Source organism: Terrapene carolina, unplaced genomic scaffold (assembly GCF_002925995.2).
Source record: "Terrapene carolina triunguis isolate 2854851 unplaced genomic scaffold, T_m_triunguis-2.0 Scaffold198, whole genome shotgun sequence".
In the NCBI taxonomy this organism is placed as follows: domain Eukaryota; kingdom Metazoa; phylum Chordata; order Testudines; family Emydidae; genus Terrapene; species Terrapene triunguis.
Window position 1 is genome coordinate 2,755,792 of NW_020664549.1, and position 21,317 is coordinate 2,777,108.

The 21,317-nt window shown below is 52.4% G+C and overlaps 1 protein-coding gene across 1 annotated transcript; it reads left to right on the plus strand.

Annotated features, from left to right (window-relative positions):
- Positions 1 to 3,789: 3,789 nt before the first annotated feature.
- On the plus strand, positions 3,790 to 20,228 carry LOC113407131 (ethanolamine kinase 2-like). Its single transcript, XM_026655216.2, has 8 exons — positions 3,790 to 4,265; positions 10,665 to 10,924; positions 12,001 to 12,138; positions 14,353 to 14,495; positions 14,640 to 14,723; positions 16,074 to 16,249; positions 19,198 to 19,271; positions 19,993 to 20,228. Exons 1-8 carry the CDS (start codon positions 3,825 to 3,827, stop codon positions 20,063 to 20,065), a joined length of 1,389 nt encoding a protein of 462 aa, XP_026511001.1. The 5' UTR covers positions 3,790 to 3,824; the 3' UTR covers positions 20,066 to 20,228.
- The last annotated feature ends 1,089 nt before the right edge of the window (positions 20,229 to 21,317 follow it).

The window sequence follows — 21,317 nt, forward strand, 5'->3', positions numbered from 1 at the left end:
TCTACTGGAGGGCAGGGCTTCCCCCGACTCAGCCTGTGGAGGGCTGGCCTGGAGCTCCGGGCTCCTATGCCCCCCAAAAGGCTTCCCTCTGGATTGGGAGCAGTGGCCCTCTCCTGAAGTACAAAGGTGGGGGTGACCCAGCCTTGCCCCCGCTCCAGAAGACTCCAAGGGCAAGTCTTGAGGAGCGTGGGGGAGCGTCCAAGGAATGGGTGAGAGAGATTGGAGAGCAGGGGGTAATGAGGTCAGGGTGAGGAGTTGGAGCAGTGGGGGGGGGGGAATCAGAAGATGGGGAGATAGAGTAGGGGGCTATATGAGGAGAGAGTGGTGGGGGAGGTGGCAGCATGGTGTGTATGTGTGTGTAGGGGTCACAATTCCTCCCCATGACGGCTCCACTCAGCAGCGGAAGTGAGCTCTGGGGTTCCCCTTCCCTGCACTGCTCCCCCAACAGGGGACGGGAGACCTGAGCTCCCCTCCCTCCGCACATTGCCTCCAGCACTGGAGAAGGGGGTCCAGACTCCCCTAAGGCCCAAGCCAACTGTGTGGGGGCAGCAGCAACATACAGTACATCTGTGCTTCCCCCCCAGCTTGACCCTGGAGCACTTCAAAGAGGCCCTCACTTATCTTCCTTTCACAGCATGGACATGCAGACAGTGTTAAACAATACCCTCTATAGGTCTGAAGGTCTGGCTCTTCCCAGGGAGCTGAGCCCGGCCTGTGCCTGTAGCTCTTTTGAGGCCAGTATATTAACTCGGGAGGTCCCCGGTTCGGTCCCGAGTGATGACAAAGATGACGGTCGCTACATAAGCGCATGTGCATGTATGTATATAAACAAAACTAGTGATTGCCCAAGGTTAAAGTCTTAAATTCATGCTGCCTGTTTTCTCCGACTTCAGATTGCTGTTATGTTTACAGACAGTATCAGTTTAAATAATTGGGTCAAGACGTTTAGCCATACACGCTCGCTAGCTTTTGTCAGCTTGTTTGTATTCATTTTTGTTGCAAAGCAGCATGCTTTCATTCACAACTATAGAGTTAGCAATACCCAGGTAGGTACGAAAGATTAGTTACTACTTAGATTGTAAACCCTCTGAGGCAATCTGTCTCTTGGTTTCTGTGTTTGTACAGCACCTAGCACCATAGGGGCCTGGTCCATGACTTGGGCTTCTACATTGTCCGGCCATACAAATAACAGCACCAAAACGTCTATGTGGGAGGTGAAATTCTGCAAACTGATCTGTGCCTCAATTCTCCATTTGTTAAAAGAGGATCCTGCTTCCGTACCTCAGAGGGGTCTCACATGAATTTACGCTTCAATACTCTGGTGATGGGCACCGCAGAAGAACATAGACAGTGGATGTGAAAGGCTGGGCTTAAATATCTGGTTTTGCTTTTCAGGAGCCAACGCTTGTAGGAGGTCTGTAGAATGTTTGTAAAGAGCTTTGCAGTTAGTTGTGCTGTGTCTAAAACGGCAATACATTTTCTAAAAAAATAACCACAGGTAACAGCCTTTACCTACCAGTTGCTTACAGAGAGGTGCTTTAGGTCTTTTTAGGAGCCCTGGTTGTATCCTCTGGACATGTTTGTTTGGGTTTTAACACTAACATTCGGAGGGGGAATGTCTCTATGGTGCATGTCCAAAGAAGCCTCACTTCAGTCTCCCCAGGAGAGACAAAGGGAAGGTGTCCTTTTAATATCTCCCTCCACTCAACCATATGGACGACTACAGAGCAACATTTGTGTGTTTCAGGAAAGAAGTCTGAGCTTGGAGCGGAGCCAAGACACACCCGGGCTGAGTGACAAGTGCAAACATCTACTGGAAGCTCCTAATCCTAGTCTGTGCACTGTGTCCCCCTCATCAGCTGCTCACTGAATTATCAGCAGTGCTTAGGTACATAGTTGGGACGTGGGCTAGTTCTCCCTGATTGTGATCTCCAACTTTCAGGCTCCAACTAAGTCCAAGAGAAAGACGCTTCTCTGGTTTAATGACAGTTCTTGGCATTCAATTCGCACGGCTGCTTTCATTAAATAGCAGCCTCCGTGCAGCAGCAAGGGAGGGTAGGGAGTAGGATCAGGTAACTCCTGAGGAGCAAAGGGGGGTGGTGCTAGGGGCCAGCTTAACTCCTGAGAGCACAGGGACCCAGCAGCAGATGTGGTTTACAGCTCAGTAGATTTGCATGGAAAAGCTCTGTACCATGCATCCCCAAAGGATAGGTACCTGCATGGTACAGGGGTACCTCCCGCTCCGTTGCCTCACGCTGGTGGGCTCCTGTGTTAAGTGCAGTGGTGTGTACTAAGGTGTGTGTTATGCTTATGTCAATGCTTAATAAAGCCAGGTCCTAGGGCTGGAGTGTGTTTGGGATGGGCTGCAGAGTCACTTCCTAGTAAAGGGTGGGGTGGGGTTTTTAACGGACAGGCCCCAGGCCAGCTCCTGAGCCGCATTCTCACTTCTTTGCATCATTCGGGAGGCACAGAGGTGCTGGACAGCATCTAGCTCCCCCCCCCCCAGCTTGGCCAGCCCTACACCAGTCCCCAAGGCCCTTGCTCTAGGGGCCATGCCAGGGGAGAGGGGAGGACTTCCATGGAGTTACTCCTGAGCTGGAGAGTGGAGAAGCAGGCCCAATATACTCAATAAATGACTGATCTGCCTCCTCTATCCATCACTGGTGTATTCCAACCTCAGCTAAGAAGCTTCATACCTAGGCTCCATGGCTGTTGCTGGCTATAGCTCACAGCTGTAATCTATTAACGTTACTTAAAGGGGATATAGGGCAGTAGATTCAAATGTCTCCCCTAAAACAGCATTCCCATTTAAACAAAGTCCTTCTGAGCCCTGGTAATGAAACAGCCCCAGCAGCGCCTTAGGCCTCAGTAATTGACAGGCCCATTTCCTGGCTACCACTCTGTGCAACAGGCGGAGAGCACTGGCTGTGAGCCACTGCGGACTTGCAACTGATGAGCATTCACACTTCTGATTGCAACCGACAAGGCAATTAGGCCAAACTCAGCCTAGCGCAATGGCTGGAGCAATTATGACCATCCTATTAAAGTGACAGATCTCCTTCTATTTATAGGCTGGTGGAGGGGACTCAGGATCCTGAGGGTAAAGTGACTTTCCTGACTGACTGTGTCCCATTTATCTGGCTCCAATGTCTGAGTGCTTTGGAGAGGGCTATTTTGCTCCATGACCGAACTTTCCCGTGTAATCAGGCCTATCTGGACCACACCAATAGGCAGCAGAGGGCAAAGGAGACTAATCCCTAAATAGCAGCGAGGTGTCACCTTCCCTGCCTTGAATCTTCAAAGGTACTAACAGTTAGGGTTCCTAAGACCTCTTGATTTCATTGACACGGTGCCTGCCCCACAGGTAGGGCCCAGAAGAAGGCTGGAGGGGTGCAGGTTGGGGCTGTGACCTTTCCAAAGCTCGCCCTGGCCCTGCAGGAGGCTGCACACTAGTACTGAACAACAAGCCCCTGGGGGACGGGAGTTAATGCCTAAATACTGGCGAGGGGCTGAGCCGGTGTCCAGCCCCGGCACTGAATCCCCAGGGCTACGCCTGTGAGGCCAGACCCCTCTTTGAGTCTCTAGTCCCCCGTCTTCCCCCTGCCACGGGCTGCCCCACACTCCGCCCCCGGCCTGCAGCAGCAGCGCGGCCTTGGGGGCTCCCGCCGGGCTCAGCCCGTGCCCAGCCCTAGCGCACCGTGACCAGCTGGAGCGCAGCTGCGCAGGGCCCGCGGGACGCGTGCTGGGGGCGGAGCAGGCGAGCTCATCCCCGGCCGAGCCGCTCCCGGGCGCAGGGCGAGGCGCGGGGCCCCCCCGGGGGCAGGATGGCGGCGCCCTGGCGCTGGGTGATCCCCGTGACATCACAATGGTGGCAGGCCCGAGCGCCGCCGGGCTGGGCACGGAGGGGAGGCGGCGGGGCTGACTCATGGGTTCGCGGCGGCGGCGGCGGCTCCTCCCTGCCCAGCCCCTCTCCAGCCCCTGCCCATGGGCCGCTGCCCCGGCGCTCCGCGGCTAGCGGGGGTGGAGTCGCCGGTGCCCCCTCCCCGCCTCCCGCACTGGCCCGGGCGAGGCTGCGGCTCTGCCCGCACTGCACGTGGGCCATGGAGGAGAAGGTCTCGGCCGCCGCCGGGCTGCACGGCCGCCGGGGCTACCCGGCCGTGCGCTGCCTGGGCATCGCCGTGGATGAAAACAACGTCCGGCCGGGCGCGCTGCAGCTGATCCGGGAGCTGAGACCGCAGTGGGAGACGGAGCGAGTGAAAACCAAGGTACGGGAGCGAGTGTCACCCTGGGGCGCCGCTCCCCGGGGGGCTGCGTGTGTGTCACCCTGGGGTGCCGCTCCCCGGGGGGCTGCGTGTGTATCACCCTGAGGCGCAGCACCCCGGGGCTGCGTGTGTGTCACCCTGGGGCGCTGCTCCCCGGGGGGCTGCGTGTGTGTCACCCCGGGGCTGCGTGTGTATCACCCTGGGGCGCAGCACCCCGGGGCTGCGTGTGTGTCACCCTGGGGCGCAGCACCCCGGGGGGCGAGGGGCAGGGCTGGGTTTACTCGGTGCTGCCACAGCGCGGGGTGGGCTGGACTTGTTGCCTTCCGCAGCTCCCTTCCAGCCCGGTTTCCATGGCTCTCTCGAAGCCAGGCAGAAGGGAAACCGTTTGTTATGGTGAGATCTGTTATGTGCAACAGCCTTCCCCAGCACCCCGGGGCGTTGCAAATTCGCCCTGGGCTGTGGGGCTAGAAAATGCCCTGTACGGGACAATGTTGCACTGAATGACCTGCTCCAGGTCTTTCCTCCCTAACGGGGGTACTTAGCGATGTTACCGGGCATGTTTTCTCAGCACCCCTGTCCTTCCCGGAGGCGCTAGAGTGGCTGCAAAGAATTGAGCGGTGACTGAGCGGATTCCTGTTACACGCAGAACTCTAAAATGCCTGTTGCGCGTTGGAGATTTTTAAGAGCGGGCTAGACAGACACCTGTCAGGGATGGTCTAGAGAATACCTAGTCCAGCCATGAATGCAGGGGACTGGACTAGGTGACTTCTCGAGGTCCTATGAGTCTATGAATACTGGTTCTCCCGAGGCAGAGGCGTCTAATTGTTAGAGCCAGAGATCAGGCACTAGGACTCCAAGAATCTGTTCCTGGTTCTGCCACTGATTGGCTTTGCTGCCTCAGTTTCCCCATCTGTCAAATGATAGTTATGACAGATTGCCTAGCTTAGCTCATCAATATTTGTAAAGTACTTTGAGATCCCTGCATGAAACTGTTCTGTAGCTGTGCAGTGAGGGTACAGCACTAGTATAGTATCGATGTAATAGAGTATTCATACAAGCGTGTGCACTTATTTCCAGTGTGCCCGGAGCATCCTTAATAATATATTAATAGCCCAGAGTCATTTAAATACAAGAAGCTGCGTCAAAATATTTGTGCCAGGGCAGCTGCTAATAGGCAGGAGACTCTTGAGTTAAGGCTGTGATCTTTTAAGGGAGGGACTGTGTGTCGTGTGTTTGTACAGCACCTTGAGCTCTCAGCTGAGCTCTCTAAGTGCTACCTATAATACAAAGAATTCATAATAATAAGACTCTTGTCAGCCCTCTTGTATCCATGCATTGATATTGTGTTGAACAGCAGCTCTTACTTGTGTAAGCATAAAGGGGAGGGCCGGCGTGCCTTAAATCTTAGCTCCAGCTGATGTTATTTTATGTTTGATTTTTTTTTAACATGTTAATACTGGGGGGAGGGAGGTATTTATTATTTATTTTCAGAAAAACAATTTTTTTTATTAAAGAGAGAATTGAAGCAGATCCTTAGCTGGTGCATATCAGCATCACTGACTTTTGGTTCCATAGTGTCAGTGCCAGGCTGTTAGGTGTTGTGCAACACTGCAGATATAAGAGGCTAAGTCCTCTGGAGTGGCCAAGGTCTGCTCGGTGTAGGACCCAGGAGAGCTGGGCAAAGGTGGCTGTAACTCCTCCCCCCTCCCCCTCCCCGCGAATGCCCACACACACAGTTCTGGGGTCAGCTGAAGACTGTTCAGCCCCCCAGTACAAGTAAAAGGAGCCTACAGGTTGCTCTAGGTTACGCCCAACTGCAGTGGTCTCCAAGGATCTGGCCCCACAACCAGCGCATCCTCTAGTTCTGCCACTAAGCAGAAAGCATCTCCCTGCAGGGACTGGACTAGATGACCTCTCAAGGCCCCTTCCAGTCCTATGATTCTATGCTAGAGAGCTTCAGGGCATTGTAAGCAAGCTTGATAGCATACTGTGGGAGGGGTGCCTGCTTCTCTCTCACCTTAGGTGTGATGAGGAGAGCCTGAGCAATACATCCAGCGCTGAAGACCTGTCTGGACTGCAGCAGGTTGGAGCTCTATGCTCTGCATTCTAGTATCTTTAAGGCTGTGTTGGCGACAAAGAAATGCCCCTGCTTAAATACTTATGCACCTACCATCCAATGAAAGAGACCGGAGATGCCCAAGAGCACTTTGGGGTGAAGAATGGCTGTGAGAATGTCTGAATAGGCAGGAATGTACGTGTGTCAGGGCAGGGATCTGTGTACAGGGTGATGAGTGTGAGAACAGGCAGATTGGTACAGGTGGATGTAGTGTCTGGGGGTGTTGTGTGATGGGGGCAGGCAGACATAGGGGCAGGTGGACACGGAATGCATGGTTGGGTAAGTTAAGTGGTAGGTGGTGGATGGGAACAGTGGAGTTAGTGGTTTGGAAGGATCTATAAATTTGTGTGCATGAATGGTCGGATGTAGGGCAACAATTCCTATGCTGCTGTGAGAGGGGATGAAGCAAGAGGGAATAAGGTAGTGGCTGGGCACCCATGGAGTCAGATTGTCCCTGATCCCTGCATGTGTGCAGAGAACGTTCCCCATTCTGGAGCAGTTCACACACGGGGCCTAAGACAGTTGCAGCCCTTGTGCTCGGGGAAGCTCTGCACATGCCTGTCCATCCTAAAGGAGGTGGAGGGGCCGTGGTCCTATTCCCCCTTCATGAGCCCATGCAGCGGGTCAGGCACACTAGATAGAGCCCCTAGTCCCCTTTTTTCATTTGCAGACCACTAAAAACTTTTCAATGGAGATGCGGACCCCTTTGGAAATCTATTGATTTCATATATAGCTGAGTTCTGTTCAGTCCGTTTTCAGTCTGTCATTCATAGACCCCTTAGCCATAGTCAGGCTCCCCGGGTTGAGAACCACGGCCCTACAGGATAATGCTATTCGCATTGTTCCTCAGGGTCCCAGGACGGGATTAAGCTCTGTGCAGCATGGTCCCCCTCCATGCAACCACGGGGTGACGTGACTTTGTGCTGCCCCCTGCTCGGGGCTGTGCATCAAAAGCACGATCAAGATCTAAATGCAAAGAGCACTAACTCCTGGGGCTCTCGCCTAATCATTTCTAGGATTATTGCCACAATAAAGCCCTGGCTTCCACTCCCCTCCTATACCCTGTGGCAGAAATACCAGCCCCCACTCATCCCCATGTTCCACAGGCGGCAATGGACACAGCGGGGTATTTGGCCATTCCAGGCTGGGAGGATGGGGGGGATGTGACGCTGCTGGTAAATGTTCACTCTGCAGTTGACGCTTCTGGGAACGTCTCAGGTGGTCTCCTGAGCAGCTGTCCTTGTTCCTGGAAGCTGGAGGAGGTGTGAGATGCTGTGTACGCAGGTCATCAGCAGTGTTGAAATGAATGTCATGGAATGCAAGAAGGATCAATACCAACAGTCCAATTCGCACCCACAGGAAAGATCTGAATGGACTTTAGATCCGAAAATGGAGAAGAACTGAGGCAGAGTTCAGTTTGCCAAAGTGGCGGGGGCTGCTGAGCTAGAACTGCTGGGGGAGTGGGACCTGTCCATAGGAAATTCCTGTTCTCGTCCTCACGTAACCTGGGGCTATTCTATTCCATCTCAGGGGGGTAGTTTCAGTGGATCCGATCTTTAGCTGGTATAAATCTGGATAGTTCCAGTGACGTTGATGGAACTAGGCCGGTTTATATCAGCTGAGGATTTGGCCCATTAGATCTGAAAAGAGGAGGACAGGGAGAGGCTTGAGGGCGAAGACTTTAAGGAGATATGAGTCTTATGGTATTTACTTCTCTCTGGCATGTGAAGATCAAATCAGTTTCCTTTTTACTTATAGGGGAGAAGCATATTGTCACCTATAGCGAAGCTACTAACGCTTCAGATCGTGTCCTGGGCAATGCTGGACAAAGCCTTGGGCACAAGAGTAGCATCAGATTGGGCGGTACGGCACCAGGCTGTGCCCTTGGTGCTGACGCTTCTGCAACTGCGCGTAGCCTGAGCAATGCCGGCTTTGCGCGTGGTGTCCCTCCCCTGTGCATCAGGCCATAATGCTGGGCGCTGCCCACCCAGGCAAAGCAGGCACCATCAGATTGCACCCTGAGTGCCATGGCCTCATCAGCACACTGTGTCACAGATACTGCTGCAATATTACTCTGCCCATCCCATTGCACTCCCAGGCCTGGCCCCAGGCAGCACCAGATCTGCCTTCTGAAAGGCCCAAGGATCCAATCCTGCATTTCCCAGAGCAGGATGGTTCGGTGGATTGCAAGGGTTGCCTTTGTGGGGGTGCCTTGCCCAGCATTTGCTTGCAGCCGGAGCTAGCAGCCCCCCACTTCCTTCCACAAGCATCAAATTCCCCTAACTTTTAAAAAATGGAAGAGGAGAAAAGTGCCCCTTGGAAACAGCATTAATCTAAGGGTTCCGCTTCTCCCCCATCTCGTTGACTCCATTCGCTCCACTGACTTCAGCGGAGTTACTCCTGATTTACCCCAGCATGAGTGAGAGCGGAATCAAGCCAATATTTCTCGCCATCCCCAGACCATCTGGAATTGCCTGCCTTCCCTATCAAACCACGCCTCTGTGCGTTTCCTCTGCTTCCCAGGAGAGAGCATAGACGGAAGCAGAGAGGGAGAGATTGTCAGGAAGAGGGGTCATGGAGTTGGAGAGGACGGGGGAGGGGGAGAAGACTCCGTGTATTCGGGCACCCAGCCAAGTTAAGGAGAAGTCCGAACAAAACCCTCTTTCCATCTGTGAGGCGCCATCAGAGTAGTGACAGAGGCATCCCCAGCAGAGACATCGCCGTCAGTGATCTCAGCGCTGCTCAGCCCCCTGGGGTGGGTTGGTTGGTTTGTTTCATTTGCTCCTCGCTGTGTTTTGTGCCTGACGCGCTGTGCCAATTCAGAGATTCTGCCCACGGAGCAGCTCAGAACCTACAGAAGCCTGTGCCGCAGCCCTCAACCACCTAAAGGTGGAACGGTTCTTTTAGCTCTCTTGGGTCGCCAGCCGGAAAACAGCCCAAAACACCCAGCTGTGCCCGGTTCCTTCATCAGCGCCTCCAGCTAACTGAGAACTTATCACAGGCCCATCCGTAGGTTTGAAACCCTGCTGAGCGCCCCACTGAACTGGGATTGAGTCCCAGGTTTGTAACTTAACCCAGTGTCGTGCTTTGCTGTTAAATCACCCAGCTCCAATTATAAGCCTGGGCCATATGAGGAGTGCAAGACAGGCCCATGTTGGGATGCTGTCGAGACCTCCCAAACTTATGTCGTCCGTGACTGGTGCGTCTCCTGAGGTGAACCGACAAGAAAGGTCTCCAGAGAGAGCCCCCGCTGACATAACCAAGCTCTTAACTAAACCATGTGGTTCCATGCAGTGGGGGTGCTTCTGAGACCCCTTCTTTCCTCACCCTGTCCCATTCCTGTTATCTGTTCCCTCCACCCCATCTTACTGCAGCCTCTTTTGGCAGGGACCGTGCACAGGTGCATGCATTCATTCACAAGCACCGCCCAGAGGGCATAAAACAGAACGGCCCCAGCAATGACCCAGGTTGCAAGGCGGGGGAGAATCAGACCCGGTAACTTGCAATCTGTCCTTGTAAAGTGTCTAGTGCACCTCGGACACGGTTCAAATAATATTGCTCCATGCTGCGCATTTAACAGCCTCAGCCCGTGTGCCCTGAGTCACAACATCCATCCTCAGCCAAAGGCTGGTGACCTGGCTAGGACTCCATTTGAAGTGTCTGTGCTGTTCGCTAACCAGCGTTTGGACTGGTGACGGTGGCAAAGAGAGGAAGGGTGTTTGCTTGGGACTCAATTTCCTGCTTCACCACAGACCCCCGTGTGACCTTGGGCAAGTCCCTTAGCTCTCTGGGCCTCAGTTGCCCATCTGTACAATGGGAATAATAGCCCTGCCCTGCCTCGCCAGGGTGCTGTGAGGATGATGATAATAATGCCTAGCTTTTATATAGTGCGTTTCATCAGATCTCGGAGCACTTTCCCATGGAGATCGGTTTCATTAGCCCCTTTTCACAGATGGGAGAACTGGGCAGTTCCTTACCCAAGCAGGCTGGGTATTGAGCTGGGACTTGAAGGCAGGTGGAGTGTTCTGTCCACTAGACCACACTGCCTCCCTCGGTCAAATACATTGGAGTGTGAGCCACTCACATGTTACAGTCATGGCGGCCAGATAAGTACCATGGACAGACTCCTGCGCCAACCTTTTTTTTTACACTCGGGACTGTTAGGATTATACATTAGTGTCTCTTTTTCCCCTCTCCACTGGGCATTCCCCTGGGCACACACTTGTTAATGGCCCCTTTTCCCCATGCCACGCCCTAACCCTCTCCCTCTGTCCCTCCCTCTCCAGCTCTTCACCGACGGCATCACCAACAAGCTCATGGCCTGCTATATGGACGAGGGGATGGCGGACGCGGTCCTGGTGCGGGTCTACGGCAGGAAGACGGAGCTCTTTGTGGACCGGGAAAATGAGCTGAAGAATTTCCAGGTGCTGCGAGCCCACGGCTGCGCCCCCAACCTCTACTGCACCTTCCAAAACGGCTTGTGTTACGAGTTCATGCAGGGGACAGCGCTGGGACCTGAGCATGTGCAGCAGCCACAGATCTTCAGGTGTGTGTGTTGGGGAGTTTGTGCAACGTTTCCTTCCTCCGTGGTCCTGCCTTGGGAGGGGAAAGGCACTTGGACAGATTGCTACGGGCCTGATTCTGCTATCAGTCTTAGGGTGCTGCGTGCAGGGAGTGACGTTTGGAAGAAGCCACGCCAGATCGGGAAAGGGGCTCCTGACACCTCCCGTGCTCTGCAACGCCCCATATTGGGCTGCTAGCAGGAACTTGGGTGGGAGGCAGCATAGGACGTTCCTTCTCCCAGCTACCAGAGACAGCTGCTGGCAGGGGGGTGGGCGTTGCCTTTCTCTTGCAGAGTGGCCTTTCGTCTGGCGGATGGGTGGTATGCATAGCCGGATGGGTGGTATGCATAGCCATTGGCAGCCCCACAGAGGCTGTTCCCCTGAAGTCTCCCGTACCATTTGCCTAGATGGAACCAGGACAGCAGCATTCTCTGGTAACCGCAGTCGCCAAACAGATTCCCTGCTAGTGTAAAATGCCAGCAATATTGCCAACTCTCCTGGTTTTCTCACAAGTCTCGCAGTTTTGGGTGTACTGATTTGAAGCCCCAGCTGCTGGAATCAAGTGATCACATCAGAATCGCCGCTTTCATTTAAAAAGAAGTAACTTGTAACCCTCAGGGTTGTTGAGAAGGGCTTGAAAACATGATGCAATTGCAACCTGAGGGCTCAGAAACCAGAGAGCAAATCAAACGAACAAACAACAACAAAAATTTGGCTTGAAAATCACAAGATTTAAAAAAAAAATCTCATGATTTTTGAATTCTTGAGGTTGGCAAAGCTGAAATTGCCGTTGCTCCAGAGTCTTACACCAGCAGAGAATTTGGCCCAGTGAGTTTGGAGATTTTTGAGACGGTACGTTGGAGCATTTGGAAGTCACACCGCTAAAACGGAGAGTGAATTTAGACGCTTTCAGCCTGAATTTTTAACAGTGGACACTGATTTTGTGGGTGCCCAACTTGATGTCCCTGGGGTGTGGTCGACAGAGGGAGCTGAGCATTTCCCATTGGCAGAATCTCTAAGTGTAGCCACCTATTATCGCTGCACCTGTGATTTGTTCTAGGTTGATAGCCTGGGAAATGGCCAAAATGCACGCAATTCACGCCAACGGGAGCCTCCCCAAGCCCAGCCTGTGGCACAAGCTACACAAGTACCTTACCATCGTGAAAACAGAGGTCATCACCAAGGCATCCATCCCCAGGTAAAGAGAGAGAGAGAACCCAGCAACAAGACTCCTGCTAAGGGCATCCACACAGTTCTAGCTACCTGCATTGTGCTCGTCTCTAGTCCTGCATATGGGCTCAGGCAGTGCAGCCAGGCAGTTGTGGGAAGGGTAAGTGACACAACTGGAGCTGGGCAAAAATTGAGTGAAGAAACCAGGCAACAGGCAAAGCCCTTGCTGGGTTTTGTCACAAACCTAAAATTCACAACAGGTTTGTCAAAAGATTCAGTGAGGTCACTAAACTATCAGCTTAGCTACGGGGAGTCAGGCCAGTCCAGGGATTGGGCAAAGCGAGGCGAAGTTCTGGTTTGAAACCATGCAACTCTGAAACTCTGACCCAAGACAAAATTTTGAGGGCTTTGGTTGAGTTTTGGGGCTTGTTTGAATCCCAAAAGTGCAGGGAAGGCAAACCACATGAGCTAAGGAAAGAAAGGTGAACATCTGAACTGAACTGCTGAGCGCTAGACATAACGCGGGCAGGACATATGTCAGCGGACCAGCTGCAATCCACTTGAGCCTGACACGATTACAGCAAGGTTTGACATTTTTCATGTAAAGGAGCAAACAATGTTTGAACCATGCTATGGCCCTTCCATAACACAACTGGGAAACATGGTCTAAATATAGTTCTGGTCTGTCTACTCTACAAGATTGACCTATGAATTAGCCAATCTTTGTATCTGGGCCCACCAACAAGCAGACTTTCCAGCGTAGACGAGAACACACAGGAGAATGAACCAGGTTGAAACGAAAGATCTCTTTCAACACTTAACTGTCAGATTATGCTGCCCAGCCTTTGCTCTGAGTTGCCTTGGAGAGACCTTCGCTATGTCACAGACAAAGACTTTGGAGCGATCAAAGTGGAGACGACTTAGATTGTAAGCTCTCTGGGGCAGGGACTGTCTTTTTGTTCTGTGTCTGTACCGCACCTAGCACAGTGCGGTCCTGGGCCATGACTAGGACTCCTATTTGCTGCAGTAATACTGTTACTAGCAGTAATAATAACTCCCAGGAAAATCACCCCAGCTGGGATTAAGCTGGGACCTGAGCCCCACTTACACTGGGAATTGACCCCAATTACGTGGGCAGATTTTACACGCAGTTCAGGATAATATGGGTTAAACCAGGGGCTGTTTTAGACCAGGTACGGAAGCTTTAAAACCATTATAGGCCTAACGCAGTTTTTCGGTGATCCAGACAATGCATGTTTAAAACCAGTCCATCTAATGTCCAGTGCAGACAAGGCCCTTGAGGGAGACTTAGTCCATTCCAGGTGGGTGGATCCAGAAGAAGTCTCAACCTGCGTCAGGATCCACCTACTTGGATGCTATCAGTCCCAATAAACAGGGAAGGTGAATGACCTAGGTGGCACACACAGTGCATTAAATGATCAGTTGGATTTAATTATTAACTAGCTCTTTTTTTGGTATCACCAGGTTGCTTGAGGTCATTAGCACAACATATGCCACTGTCGTTTCTTGAAAAATTCCCATTGTCCTTGTGGCTCTGGGCCTGGGAGCTCGATTGCCATGGTAGCTCAGGGGAATGGACCATCATTCCACATCAACCCTTCGAAGGCTAATTGCAATGAGAGTCTTCTGCTTCTGTTTTAATTGATCTGATTGTTGCTGTTTTGTGCCCTATATGTGAGATGGGTTTGAGTCTTGGTCTAGTTCCCAGTGGGACAGGGTTCTACATCACCATAACCACCAGTGCAATTGACCTCACTTGTTAGCAATATCCACCTAGAGGCCAAGGAGTCAACGGGGCACAGAGAGAGAATTATCCTTTCCCTCCTAGAGAGAGTCCATCCACATCACTGTGGAGGCACGTTGATAGGATAACATGGGAAAGCTTCTGCTGCTTGATCTGTCCCTGCTCTGTGGCTAAGTAGAGGATCCCAATCTCCAGGGCTGTCAAGCCATTCACCACTGCTGAGCATCAGAACTTGGGAGTGCATGGCTCCCAGCCTGGTGTTTAGTCCACATTGATCTTCCAGTGAACAAAGGGGTTTTTGCTGGACGAAGTACCCGTGAGATGTGATTCTCCAAGACTGTGCTGCCCTAGGAGACCTGCCCCCACCCCCCCAGTTATTGAATGTTATTGAGCTTTGCATTATTTTTAAAAAAAAACACACATTTGAAAAGAAGGTTATTGTGCGTGGACATGACCTCACATCCTCTTCTCCCCTAGGTTCCGTCAGGAAGTGCCCAGTCTGGAGGTGCTAGAACAAGAGGTTGCCTGGCTGAAGGAATATCTCTCCCAGCTGGGCTCACCCATCGTACTGTGCCATAACGACCTGCTGTGCAAAAACATTATCTACAACGAGACCGAAGGTTTGTTCCGTTCCCGTCCAGTGCACATGAGCTTTGCGAACATGTCCCTTCCCCTGACGGTGGCTTCCAAGGGGTACAAGGATGCTGGCCTCTTGAAGAACCAGACGCATCTGCTCTAACCATTCCCTGTTTTGCCTTCCACAGAGCACGTGCGGTTCATAGACTACGAATACGCTGGTTACAATTACCAGGCTTTCGACATTGGGAACCACTTTAATGAATTTGCAGGTGAGTCAAGCTCCCCCCCCCGCCCTTCTTTCCCTAGCCTGAAAGCTGGGCCCACAGTTTGGTGGAATGTTTCCCTATGGCCGTGTTTACTTACAGGGTAACTGATCAGGATATTTCATTAATGTAAGTAACTGTAGGAAACATTCCTTCCTCTCCCCATGTTTAGCCCCAAGTGCAGGTTATATTTATGCCTGTCGGTATCCGTTTCAGCTTGTGCTGTGTAGCCTTCAGCTCTCACAAGCTAACCAGGGTTGGACCAGGTCAGCACTGGGAGGGGAAACCTCTAAGAGGATTTGGAGGAAGTTTTGTGGGTGATTCAGTATTTGGTACTTCTCCCTTCAAGTGACTACTGAGCCAAGAGCCATGTCTGGGGGGATTGTGCTGGTGGAGTTGCCAGCACCTTTCAAATGAGATCTAAAACTGAGATCCTGGCCGCTTGTGGGCATTAAAGTTGCCATGGCAATAACAGAGAGTTTGGGTCATTCTGTTCTGTGTACCCGATTTCCCAATGCGGTCTCAGTTGGCTTCTCTCCCAGCCCTAAACTTCTGAGCAGCGTTCCTGCGCGCGGTTGAATAGCTGCCATGTTCCTCTCCAAAGGAGCCTACAGGAAGTTACTCCTTGCACTTTGAAGACAAAAGGAGTTGTAGATGTACAAATAATTTTTACCTTGAAGACTTAAGCAGGATTATTGCAGCCTGAAGCGCAAACCTGCACTGAAACTTTTAAGTCCCCTTCTGCACATCACTGCTGAGAGCAAACAGTAAAAGAGATCAAATCCAGGCTCGTGCATGACAGGGTGCTCATGGGCCAGACTAGATCTAGGGGGAAAAGGGGTTTGGGCCGGACTAGATCTAGGAGGAAAAGGGTTTTGGTATGTATCATGGCACCCTGTTGTTTCCTAATTCAGTGGCCTTTCTCAGAGATCATTCCAAATTATTTTAAAGCCTCCGAAGAACTTCTAGGAGTAAAATTCACATGGAGTGCAGGGAAGATTAGGAATCAGCTCAAGTGTCTTTCAGAGGGAAATCACATTTAGATTGTAGCTTCAGGGCCAAAATCCCAGCGCCAGAGAGGGAAGGATAGGACCCATTTGCTAACAGGATCTTGTAACAAGTAGATAGGATCAGTGTACTTGCATCCCATCCCTAGCTCTGGGGCAATAACTCGTCTTCCACTAGAACGGCCCATGACTTACATAGCGTTTGTCTCCCAGGGGCTGATCCAACGGTAACTGAAAGATTCCCATTGACTTCAATGGGCTGTGGCTCATGCCCTGGGAGAGCCTAGAGGAGTTGCCTTGTTCTCCTCTCCCACCTCCAGTCTTCCTAATTGCTAGCTTCTGTTTGCAGGGGTGAACGAGGTGGATTACAGCCTATATCCCAGCAGAGACACTCAGCTGCAGTGGCTGAGGCACTACCTGCAAGCCTACAAGCAACTGAGCCGGGAGAACCAGGGAAACGGAGGGGGAGTCGTCTCTGACAAGGAGCTGGAGACTCTCTACGTGCAAGCGAACCAGTTTGCTTTAGTGAGTGGGCGCCCAGCAGGGTGGTGGGAGGAGGCAGAACTGAGAAGGTGACGCACGCTGGGGCAGGGGTTCCGAATACACTGAACCCATGGGAGAAGAGATTGTTGGGGAATAGAAGAGAGAGATTTACCATCCACTGGAGCGTGTTCTTCTCTGACAGGCAAGTCCCAGGGCTCTTTGGTGGGAGAGTTAATCAGCCCTGAAATGCACTCTGGGATCCAGTTACGGGAGTGGACAGGGAGAGGAAATAGGATCTGGTCCAGTGGCTCAAAGACACTGAAATTCTTCACTGTGCCTATGTGTCCACCCTCTGTTTAACATTGCTGCAGTCCCAGGCCCAGGAGTGAACCAACTCGGGCATAATGGTCCTGGAGCACCACTGTTCATGAAAGGAACATAGGAATTACCGTACCTGACTAGATTAATGGTCCATGGCCAGCACCAGATTCTTTAGAGGGGGATGCAAGAAGCCCCAGAATTAAAGTTCTCCAGCGGAGGGAAGGGAACTGCTGTGGAAGCAGAGCGGAAACAGACGCGATGGATCAGATCTTGCTAAAGAGCTCAGCAGGTTGGGCACACGTCGATTTTTTTTTTTTTTTTTTTTGAAGATCTAGGCCCAGTGGTGTGTTCAGAGCAATTAGAGACCTGGTCCTATGTACATCAGCAGAGTCTGCCCACCTACCTGGAAGTCCTTCATGTTATTAAGTTCCTCCGACAATAAGGCAGATCCTCTCTAGGAGTCAGATGGCCAAGAGCTCTGAGCGCCACTTAATTCCTCACGAATCCAGACCTAATGCCACAACTGACTCTGAGCAGAGTGGTCAGTGGGAGAGAGCACTGGATGGAGCAGCCAGAGTCCCTTCCCTGATCGCTTTCCCCCCCCCCAGCCATCATGGTTCTTCACTGCCTTTCACCTTGTGTAGCATTTACACCTTGTAGGTACCCATTGTTCAGGGGTTAACAGCATCGCCAGCCTCAAGCACTCCAAAAATCATGAGAATGGCTTTGACGCTCAGGTCACCTTTTCACGGTTTTCTCTGCAACCAGGAGGCTAGAAAGTTTTCTCTCTCTCTCTCTCTCTCTCTCTCTCTCTCACACACACACGCTCACTCACTCTCTCTCTCTCTCTCTCTCTCTCTCTCTCTCTCTCTCTCTCTCTCTCAAGTGAAAGCTGAGATTCCCATGCAGTCTCTTGATGGGGTTTTAAGAAACCCACCAACTATCACAAGAGTGCTGTTAAAACCACAGGAGTTGGCAACACTGGACCGTGAACCGAGCCTGGGGGCCTGCTTTATGGTTTGCAGAGTTGCGAGAAAGAGCAGGACCCCCAGAAGCCATGATCAGGCTCTGGGTTGAATTACAGCTCTTCTCCTGCCACTGAGGAGGGGCAGTGAGGGAAATCAGGCCAGGCAGGGGGTGGCTTTCTCTCTTCCCCCTGCCCTGCTTGAGGAACTATCCCAGGAGTAGCAGAGCTTACACGGGATCCAAGACTCTGAGTCACTCTGAGCCAGATTTCTGAAAGAGCTAAGTACCCATTTAGACACCAAAATAAGTGGCCAGGTTTTTGAGAGAGAACTGCACATTGGGGGCGGGGCTTCTCTGAAATAACCTGCCATAAGGGTCACAATGGGAGCTGCTGGGTGCTGAGCACTTGAAAATCTGGCTCTGAGCTCTTCTGAAAATATGATCCTTGGTGAGCATAGGCTTAATGATGCATCTGACTGGGTGGTCTCAGGTTGCCTGGCTGATGGACAGATGGTGCCATGTTAGCCATTATCTTGTGCACCCCCTCCGGACAGCAAGAATCCAAGAAAACTGGCTGTCAGCCAAGCATGTGGGGCAGGATCAGCATTGCACAATGTACGGTGCATGTGGAACCCTGGAAATTTAGATTCTCAGTAAGTACAAACGGGTGAAGTCAGTGGAGCTGCACTGATTTACACCAGCTGAGAAATGTTCTGGCCTATAGTTTCCGAGGACCAGAGTTTCTGTCCTCTATGGCAGCAAGACTGGGAGAGATCAAGCAAGGAAGAAGTTCTGCACAGGTGGGCACCTGCTCATAAGCTGGAGAAGAGATGTGTCCCCATCTTCCATGAGAGAAGGAGGCCAAAATAAAGAGCGATACGCTTTGATTGTAGGTCGATGGGGTGATGACAACAGGTGAGCAAGGACTTCAGTGACCTGTTGGCCTGAACCTGGGACAAGGCCAGCTGCGCCCTGGAATACAAGGAAATCTGACTTTGCCAAGGTTACTTACATAAAATCTCCAGAGAGAGCATTGACCCTGTTGGAGCTGCTACAGCAACCTTTGAACCGAGCAGCTGGAAGGGAATTTACCTTAGCTGGGAGCCAGGCTGTAAACAACTTCAGACCTATCCGTTGTGATAAGGAAGCCAAGGGCTTGTGGAGCTAGTCGCCTGTATTTTAACTCCGAAACGGTGGACACGTTACGGAAAAGGCTCGTGCTATTTCCAACATGCAGTGGCAGGGGATCAACCTAGAGGTGCCATCACCCAGGTGCTGCCAGCCAAGGATGGATCAAACCCAAGGCTGTCCCACTCTGAGGGATCCGGTGGTAACACCCCGTTCCCCCCGCCCCGTGCAAGGAAGGGGATAACATTTAGTTTACGTATGACTGTAAGATCTTTGGGGCGGGGTCAGCTTTTTTGTGCTGTGTTTGTACAGCACCAAGCACAGTGGGATTCTGCTCCATAAAAACGTCACACAAATAATAATTAATAAGACAGGAGCTGACTGTTCATTAGCACAAAAAAGCTCATGGGCCAGATCCCCACCTGACTGCCAATCAGCATAGATTCACTGAAGCCAGTGGAGAGGACTTACACCAGCTGAGGATCTGGCCCAAGTGCTGAGAGAACTGAGGCTTTATCATCCCACAGTGGTATGGGAAGCTGTAGGCAGGTTCCTGATTCTTCTCTCTGTTGCAGGCCTCTCATTTCCTTTGGGCATGCTGGGCCCTGATCCAGGATAAATATTCCACCATAGACTTTAACTTCTTCAGGTGAGTGGGCCCCTGCGGCAGGGCTGGTGGTGGGTAGGGCTTCCCCTTTGCCATGACACGAGCAGGCTGCCATGTTATTTCCGTGCCCAGGCTGATCAGCGCTGAGGTCCTCGTTGGATCCATGGGTCATGGCAGCACCCGGGCAGAGCACGTGGGGTGGTGCAGTGTGATGGGATGTGTAACACAGCCAGGATCGACGCTGGGACCCGTGGATCCTAACAGGAGTGCCGCTCCAGCCTGGGCTAAAAGACACACCTCTGTTAGCCCGAGCTGCAGCAGGCTCTTCAGATACGTAGCCCAGCCCCAGATTGCCACGGTGTTATGGACACCCACTGTATCAGCGTTCTGCTGCAGCACAGGAGAACGCAGTGAGCCCCAGGAAGACGGGGCTGCCCCTTGATCTGTTATCTCCTGCAGAGTTTAGACCAGAAATTCCTAGAATAAAGGCAGGCCATCTCTCTCAAATCCCACCTAGCTCCTTCCCCACCTGGTCTAGTTTTAAACAGCTCAAGCAATCAGGATGCCACCATTTTCCCCCTTGGGGAGATTATTCCACACCCTAAATCACCCCTCTCCTTCCTTGCAGCAGACGTGAATAAGCAAGGCCGTGGGCTTCCCCCTCGAAAGGAGGTGAGGGGAAATCCCCGCAGCGCCGACAGGGTGGAGGCAGTCAGGTGTTCCCACTCTCTTGTGTAAGATCTCGATCTCTGTCTCCCCGCAGGTATGCAAGGCTAAGATTTAAACAGTACTTCAAGGCAAAGTCTGTGGTGACAGCTCTGGAGATGCCAAAATGACGTCTCAAGGCTGCTTCAGGTCCACAAGATTCCCAGCAATTTTCTCCTGCACAGGTCGGCTGCTGCCATGACCTCAGTCGGCCACCGGCTAGTGGAGGGGGCAGATAGTCTGGAGGGAGAGGGGGAAGGGGAAGGAAGACTTTCCGGGAAGCCAAAGATTAAACGAAGCCCCTGGAGCATAGTTATCCCATCTCTGGATTTAGCCCCATCGTTGGTTTTGCTGATGGTGCTGTTCCGGGGGATGATGACAGGACTTGGCTGCTGGCAAGACACTTGGTTCCAAGACTGGAGCATGAGACATTCAGGAAGGCCGTGAGCTCAGCTGGACTTAAAGATTTCGGGACTGCCTTGCAGATTAGTATCGCCTTAAGATTGGAGCTGTGTTCCTTGGGCCGGGCGACCCGGCAGGTATGTGCTTTACCGAAACAAACCGTGCTGCTGTTTGGTGTCACATCCTCCACAGGGGATGGGGAATTCTGCTTGGTCAATCCTGTCTCAAGTGGGGATGGGGCTGACTCTGTGCCCCTCACCCACACAGCCCCCTTGTGCCCCACACTGCGAGGGGCTGGCTCTAGACCCCTCCCCCTTTATTTCTGAATGCACACTTAGGGCTTACACAAGGCGACCTGCACAGGGGCTGCGGTCAGAGGGTCTGGCGAACCTGCCGCTAGGCCCTGCCATGGGCTAACCCAAGGCACATGGGAGAAGAAGGGGGACCTTCCTTTTGTCCCAAGCCTTAATGATAGAGGTTACAGCAGCTGGCAGTGACCCCTCCACCCCCACCCCTCAGCGTTGTGTTTGCCTAAGCATCTCAAGGAGGAGGTGAAGATCCCCTGACTGTGAAGAATGGTCCTGCTGCCAAAAATAAACTTCTCTTCCCAAATAGGGCTGCTCACCTGGTGCCTTGTCCCACAGCTGGGTGTCCTGGAGACATGGCCGACGTACCTCTTCCCTCCCCCTCCCCCACCCGGCACTCTCTTCGGGCAGTGAGGAGAGCACGTAACTCGCTACAAAGCACAGCTGGCCCCAAGCTGCTAAGTTTAGATGTGAACTTTCCCTGAATTTGGGGAGAAAGGGAGCACGTTCGGAACTGGCGTTTGCTTAGCTCAGTAGAACCAGATCCCCGAATCTGGCCTGGGATCTCCCTTGAGCCCTACCCAGGGCGTGGTGTGTTTGGGGTGGGGTGCGCTGTGCAGTCAGCTTCCACTGGACCCCCAAATACTTTGCTAGGTGTGTGGTTTTGCACAAGCTT